The 7,784-nt window shown below is 36.8% G+C and overlaps 1 protein-coding gene across 1 annotated transcript in view; it reads left to right on the plus strand.

Annotated features, from left to right (window-relative positions):
• Nucleotides 1-7,263, plus strand: part of BBS9 (Bardet-Biedl syndrome 9) — a 304,975-nt gene extending 297,712 nt beyond the window's left edge. Inside the window, exon 23 of the mRNA XM_082327678.1 lies at nucleotides 7,150-7,263. Within this exon, the coding sequence (XP_082183804.1) occupies nucleotides 7,150-7,190 (41 nt within the window). The 3' untranslated portion in view covers nucleotides 7,191-7,263. The remainder of the gene's footprint in view (nucleotides 1-7,149) is intronic.
• Nucleotides 7,264-7,784: the final 521 nt, after the last annotated feature.

A 7,784-nucleotide genomic window follows, 5' to 3' on the forward strand; every position in this document is an offset into this window, starting at 1 on the left:
AAATCAAGCAGGCAAAAGACTGATTACTATGGCATTACTTCTCCCCAGGAAAAAGCGAAGAGTTACGTCTATGCAAAAAAGACCCTGTTTTTAATATATTATCATGTCTAATCTCAATGTACATGGCCCAAATATATATATTTTTTTTTCTGACAGCAAATTATTAAAGAGCTTAGTAGGATTTTGAGTTACAGTGAATGGGAAGATATAAGCATGATGAAGAATAAATTGAAGCATTGACATTTGTGTGGCCATAACTAGTTAAGTTTTAGATTTGTGTTTTGTGTATTTGCCTTAGAAGCCACTGGATTAATTTACCGCCCTAACAAAGGCTGATAGCTAATTAGAAGAAGGGAGATTTGGCCACTGGAAAGCAAACTGATTTTTAGGGATTTACTTCCTGGCAAGAAATACCTGTTCCAGCTGAAATGTGTCATTTGTGACGACTTCTTGTGATCTTCTCTGAACAAAACCCACCATTTCTCAAAAAATCTGCAAGCTTTCCTAGAAAAATGTCCAGGATTTGATAGGTAATTGTGATGAGGCAGATATTTGGAGAAAATAGGCATTGTTCATCCAAAATTTTAACTTCATTGAAATTACATCTTCCATAGTAATGATCATTTTAGATAGGTAACTGCTTTTTAAGCAGCTTGTCTTCCTGCAAACATATTCAGTTTGCTCTGTAATTTTTTTATATTGTTTTTTTGTTTTTTAGTTCCTGAATGGAGCTTAGAGTACTGTTATCAGAGTGCTGCTTACAGAGCTCTACATTGCTTCAAACTAACCAGCATCCCATTCTTCTTGTTCTTCTTTACGTGATATCTATAAATGTAAGCTAGATTTGGTGTTTTGGCAGCTCCTTGTTTCTTGCAAAACATGTTTATTCCAGCAGTGTGTATATGTGTGTGGAGGGGTGTGTGCGAGTGTGTATATATGTATGTGACGGGGGTCATTAGAAGAAACTGCTGTGTGCCTTGGGAATTTTTGGTCACGTCACTGGATGTTTTTCCTGAAGTTCAAATTTGGTAATTTTATATTAGAAACGTTTCATGTGTCTTAGGCATTTTCCAAATACAAAGCAGAAGAAAGACCTAAAGAAAGCATAGAAACTTTGCAATATTATAAATGTAGGAGCCTGAACTCTACCATTTACAGCTTGAGTACTTGATGATCCCAGGAACTGTGAACTGGTGCACACCTCCTTACCTTACCCAAAACAGATGGGCAGTAATTCAGTCTACTTGTCCATTCCTTGGACACATTGGTGGCAGCTCTAATGCTTTTTAGGTGTTGGGGTTCTCAACGGAAAATTCTGTAGTAGGGATGTGTATGGGTATTTGTTTGCTTGTACACCATATAATGTAATGAAGGTTGAAGACAACAGTATTATATACAAGTACAGCATAAGTTATTAATTGTCAGGATAAAATTAATGATAGGGATATTTAGTTGCTGTACTTTGGAAAACAAAGAACCAAAACAAAGAAATTGCCTTGGAAGGGACACTGTAAGTTTTCCTGACATGTCCAGTTTCCCAGTCGGCCTGACTTACCGCAAGCCCATGTCTGCAGAGTCTCCATTGAGGGCTACTGCCTCGGGGCATGAATGCACAAGAACTTTGTAAGGTGTTCAAAAGTTAATTAAAAAAAGAAAAAATATGTGGACACTTGATAAATGTTACCTTTGTCATTGTTACCTCCTTGTTAGCTCCATTGTGATACACTGCTATTACATGTCACTCTTAAGTCAGAATGACACAAGGAAGATTTTTAGCAACGTTTTTGTTAAGTTTTATGAGAATAGGCCCTGCTATCCCCAAGGTAAGAGCTGCCCCTTCTACCCCTGCTATTTTGTGGCGGTTTAGAAACTTAACTATTGATAGCTTCATATAGGTTGGGCTTGTCATATTAGTGGCAGTTAGTGGGGGGTATATTTAAGAGTGAGTGATGGAAACTGTTGCTTCACATTATCCATCCTGTGATGTATATGGTCCCTTAGGACAAAGCAAAGTTCACTGAATGAAGTCCTTGCTATCAGTCACACTACTTCCTAAACGAAAAACAAAATTATTTGATTTACGCAATTCTTTAATGAATGAGTCAGTCCATGCTTCCTGCTCATTCAGCTGCCATCACTCCCCTTTCAGACACAAAACTGATAATTTTTAAATTATGTATGCACTGATCAGTGACTTACTGGTGACTTGGGAGGCAATGGTAAGGCTCACTCTCAGTTTATTATTCCATACAAAGTGATATAGAATACTGATCAAGTCTAGTTTCTCCCGCTAAAGCAGTGTAGGAAAGTTTGTAGCTTGTCCATCATGGTGATGAATCTTCTGCACTGCATTAGAGTCAATGATTTTACACTAATCCCTTTTGCACTCCAAGCTAAACTGTGTCAGTTCACTTGGGATAAGCAAGATATTGCTACTTTATTAAACTTTCTGAAAAACTCTTTGGATTGTGTCCATGGAATAAAGATTATATGCTAAGAAAAAGGAAGCTGTATATATTTCCTCAAGCAGTTTACAATTATAATTATTAGCAGTGAATAGATGTAGTTGTTAAAAAGATAATATCATGATTTTTCAGAAATGTGACTTGAAGGTGCTGGGAAAAATCTGTCATCTTTTGTTAACATAAAAGCAAAAAAGAGTTATTAACTTTGGTCATTCAGAACATTTAGGTTTGGATCCAAAATTTTATGAAAAAACAGTTACTATAAAGCTATAGTTTGTTCTAAGGCTGTTTTATGTCAGGTCTAGAAATAGCAATATTAACCACCAGGCTGTGAGATGGGGTGTTTTTTTCCTCTTTTCTTTTAGATGGGAATAGCTGAAGAAAGGGGTGCCTCCCTTCTCTGACTTAATCTGAACTCAAAATAACTTTTGTTGTCTTGTTATAACAGCCCTTTTTCTGAGTCACTGTATGAAAAAGAGACTGGGAAGTGTCGAATACTGTAGATCAAACACTTCAAAGCCAACTTTGACTTAGTTTTATGCATGCTTCAGAGTAGACTAATGTACAATAGTATCCAGGAAACTCAGCCAGTAATTCATAAGAGTCCAAAATGTTCTCCTTAGGATGAATCATAGCAGCATAAAAGATAGGATTGGTAAGATCCTTTAAGTCATCCAGTTCAAAGCCTGTGTATCTTCCTCTTCACTAATCCCCACTAGGATTTCATCTACCCTGTCTTTACAAACCTGTCATATCCTTGACTCAGCTACCTCCCTGGGTAGTTTCTTCCATTGCCTAATTGTTTAACCTGAACATCTTTAAACCTTACACCATCATGCTTAGTGTGAACAATTTATAACTACTGAAAATGATCCTTTCTCCTCCCTTCTGCCATCATGCTCAAATATCATCCCTCCTTTTAAATGTTTGATTGTTTTGTTTTGTTTTTCTCTAGCTACATGAATAATAATTTGAGGAAGGTTGGGATTTTTTAGCTGTCTTTGGTGCTTCCGTCACTGTAACTGATTTTCTTTGAACTTTGAGTTTTCAAGACTCAAAAATACATTTTGAGCTACAAATGAACTTTCTGTGACTCAACGATGTGTATGCTTAAGTCATGCTTTTCAAGAGGCAAATTAACACGACTAAGGTATTTGCGTCTTTGTTTCTAGAAGCTGGTTTCATGAGGGTGCTAATGTGCTCTGACTGACAAATACACAAAACAATTTGAGGGATTTAAGTGACTGAAGGTGGAATCTGTTTTTGACCTCAGATATAAGCAATATCATGTTACTGATCAGGATGTTAACTTTAATCATACATTTTAGCTCTGTTTTGAAAACTTACCTCCAAAAACTCCTGGGGTTGCCTACTGCAGAGGAGTTAAAATTTGTCACGATTATTTCCAAAAGCAGCTTCCCAATCCATAACTGTGTTGATAAATAGAGATATAAACCTTTAAATATACATTTGTCTGAGTGTGTGCTCAGACCAGCATTATTCTGATAGGATTTTTGGATGATCTATAAAATGAAACATTGAGAACTTCATAATGGGGGATATGGAGATGGAAGGAAGCTTTTTGTCCTGATGAAAGGAGGTAAAGGAGCCTTAATCTGCAGAATTTTTAATTTTATATGCTGTATTTCTTAGGATCTGCCTAAGCTTGTCAGAATATACTGACGATAAACCTCTCTGATGTTAATCATCTCACCTACTATGATATAGTGTGTGCCAGTTAGATCAATGTGAAATTTATGTTGTTCTCCTAGATGACTAATAAATATTGCATGTTGAAAAAATACAGGGTAGAGGTGGGAAGGCTGATTATTGCAAGCCATGTTTTCATACTGCCTCCCGTTTTGAAGTTACACAATAAAAATAGCTGCAGTCTGTACATCACCTGTCAGCTCACCTCTCCCACAGTTTACTCATGTGGTAGTTCTTTGATCCATGCAGAAGTATTCCAGGTTCCCTATAGCCATGTATAGTGCTGTCGAGCAAAGTTGTGTGAAATTGAGGTAAATCCTGCTGTATTACTTCAGTTCTGCCAGCCCATAATTACAGTTAATGCATTAGGTTTAGTGGATCCGCTGTGTTTCATAAGCTTGAAAGTAACCTTTCACATTGCCCATTTTGGTATCCAATCTGTAGAAATAGGCACGATGGTTATTTGTAAGAAGGCAATGTCATGGAAATAACAGGTTTTGAAAGCAGTATCTTGGGCACTGTTTTATGGTTCAAATAATTTTTTTTTTTGCATTACAATTTTATAATTGCATTTTAATTTTTAACATGTTATGTTTTCAGCCTAGTAAAGGAAAAGATGCATTAGGATATTATTTTTCATGAAGATTTCCCCTCCCCGCCCCCTGATATTTTTGTAAACCTCCCTTCCTTAATTTCTGTGCTGTTATGCTTCTTAGATGTCTTCTAGTCAGTCCTCAAATGTATTGAGGTTGAGGGCACTGTGCAGTGACAGTGTCACATATCTTAAGTGTGCAACTTGGTGGGCGTTGCTCATGCACAGATTAGTGCCTCTTGGTCTCTGGTAAATCTGTGGCTATTCTCTTCAGGTGCAAAGAGCTGACCATAATCATACCACCTTTTTGCTGTTTCTCATCCGAACTATGTGCGTGTCCAGCTTTTGTAAGAGTGTGCAGAAACAAGTTTCCTAATTCTTGCAAACTCTTTTCCTTAATTATGGTGGCAAAGTAAGATATTCTCCAGTATCTTTTTATGTAGTACAGAGCTGTAAACAGCTCCAGATGTGATCTCAACAAAGCTATATAGTCAGGAACAGTATTAACTGTGAGCTCTGCAGTGGCTTCTGTGGTCCTACACTGCATTGAGCTAGGGTATTTCACTGCAAATGCATGCCTATAACAGCTTTTTCCACTGTGCTCCATCTGCAGGGCTTTCCTCAGCAAGTATCTGTGTTTAAGATTATTTCCATGATGTATTTCAAGCGGTATCTCCTTTTATCTTCTCTCAGCCTTGTTAATCTCTTAGTCCTAGAGCTATATTTCTTTCTCCTCTCCAGTATTTGTAGTTCATCTTGGTTTCTTATAATCCACACATTTCATTATCATGCTACCTACCTCCTTCCCCTAGATCATTAATGAAACAAGATGGGACCTGCTGCTGGTCCCTTTGACATCCCAGCATGTGCTGTGTGATAAGAGTTTTGAACAAAAGAACTACCATTCGAGGGCTGACCTTTGTAAACCCAAGTCAGCTCTTAACATGGTATTTTTAATTGTCCTTTAAAAAAAAAGAAAAAAAAAAAAGTAGAAACTTCAGTAAGGGGAACTTCTTAGCCCCTTGGGGGCCTTGGGCTTCCAGCTGTTGCTGAAATTTTACTGCTTTAGTCTTTTGTATCTTGGCGATTTTATCCTTGATCTCCTGCTCTGTTAGCTTCACTGATGCTTTGCTTCAGTCTCAAGGCTTGAGATAAAATTTTTTCAGTTTAGTACCATCAGCCATGAAAACCATTGTAAATACTGAAATGCCCAAGCACCAAAAAACATTGATAGTGTAAAATAAAAACTGAAAAAGGAATCTAGATGGTTTTGTCCACATGGAATGGCATGGATCTAAATGAAAGCATATCCTTTTAAAATTATGTAGATTGTTGGTGCCAAATTCTGTGTGAATATGATTGTGTAGACACTTGAGCTGACAGGCAACTGAGCAATTGGGTTATTCTGCCGACTTGCTGGATCATTTCACTTCACTGGGTGAGTGGGGATTTCAGCCTTCTTCAGAGATGGCTCATAAGGAAAAAAAATTACATAAAAGCTGTGTGTTATTTTTATTATTATTCATATATCATTTGGACATGGTGCCAATTTATTTTGGATTGCTTTATGTTCATTAGAAAAGGATTTAAGTTAAATAATTTTCAACCTAAACTAACAGTGGACATGTAAAACTGTTGGGTTAAATAATCACTTTAAATTGAAGATATGCAAGTATGTGCGTATCGAAATTTGTGTGATTATCCACTGTTCTTTTTCTTCCTACATATTCCAAGAAACTTTTTATGAGTTTCTACCCACTTTTCCAATTCTGTCAAGTTTATTATTGCAAAGATGAATCCATCTTGGATCAGATATTAATCTCTTGCACTGATATTTGAAAATAGGAAATGCATACTTCCATGGTTTAAGACAGAAATTATCTTCAGTACAGGGGTTTTGCTATTTTCCTCTTGCCCAAAGTGTTAGTATGATATAAAAAAAAAAAATCCTCATTAACGAGTTTATGGAGCCTAATTTTCTATTGTTTTGCAATTTGTATTGCTGGTTTCTGCCTGGAAAAAGGGGCAGGCAAAATGCAAGCAGAGCGGAGTAGCTGTATCTCGTATCATATGCCCAGCTGTTCTCTGCCGTTTTTTTCTGATGTAAAAGTAGTCTATGATTTGATAACTTAGACTGTATCATCCATCATATGCATAAAAGAGCTGATGTGAAATTGCCCTTACTGCCTTAATTTTTTGTATTTCCTAAACTTGTGAGTGCTTGAATTTGCAAGTTATGCATTTTTTCCTAACTCTTTTGCATGTAATAAATTGTTTCCTCCAGCTATAACCAAGGCTTTTACAAACTGATGGAATCAACAATATAGTGCACGTAGTTACCAAGTACACTGAATTTTTAAGCATCTTCTTTCTCCTTTATAGGTTTGTCTGAGGATGCAGCAGAGGAAGCAGGAAAGCCATGAAATCTGAAGACGACCCTCAGGAGGAATTTCTCTCTCATGTCAAATGCATTTGTAATGCTGCAGTATCAACCCATTTTGCTCTGTACTGATTGCAGCTTCCAGAAGGAGAGGACTGTGCTAATTTATACAAAAAAAGTTCCATTCTCATAATTTTGGTTGGGTGTCCCTGCCAACTACCAGCATTCTTTCTGTGAGCAAATTTTAAGCACTTACCCAACTGTGGTAGGGGTGTTGTGTTATGTTTTGCGATATATCAGCCCTTTCTAAGGATTCAGTTGATTGATCAAAGACTGTTTACACATAGTTAAAAGCAACCTTTGTTTCAGGATATGTTTTATCTTTTTTTTTAAGATATTCTGAACTATACCTCCCTTTGAGATTATATTAACATTTGTTATTTCACAGTTTTGACAAAAGATAACTATCTTGTTTCCTCCTGTACTAACATTCATGATTCCAGACAGCTGAATTCACCTCCAGAAGAAAAACTGGTAATCCATCAACTTTTTTTCTCCTCTCTCATTGCTTATACAGACTCCTGCTCTCTAGAGATATAGAGTAAAATATGGTTACTGGACATAAAGGGCAAACCCT

This window comes from Platalea leucorodia (genome assembly GCF_965183815.1).
Source record: "Platalea leucorodia genome assembly, chromosome: 1".
Taxonomy (NCBI): Eukaryota; Metazoa; Chordata; class Aves; order Pelecaniformes; family Threskiornithidae; genus Platalea; species Platalea leucorodia.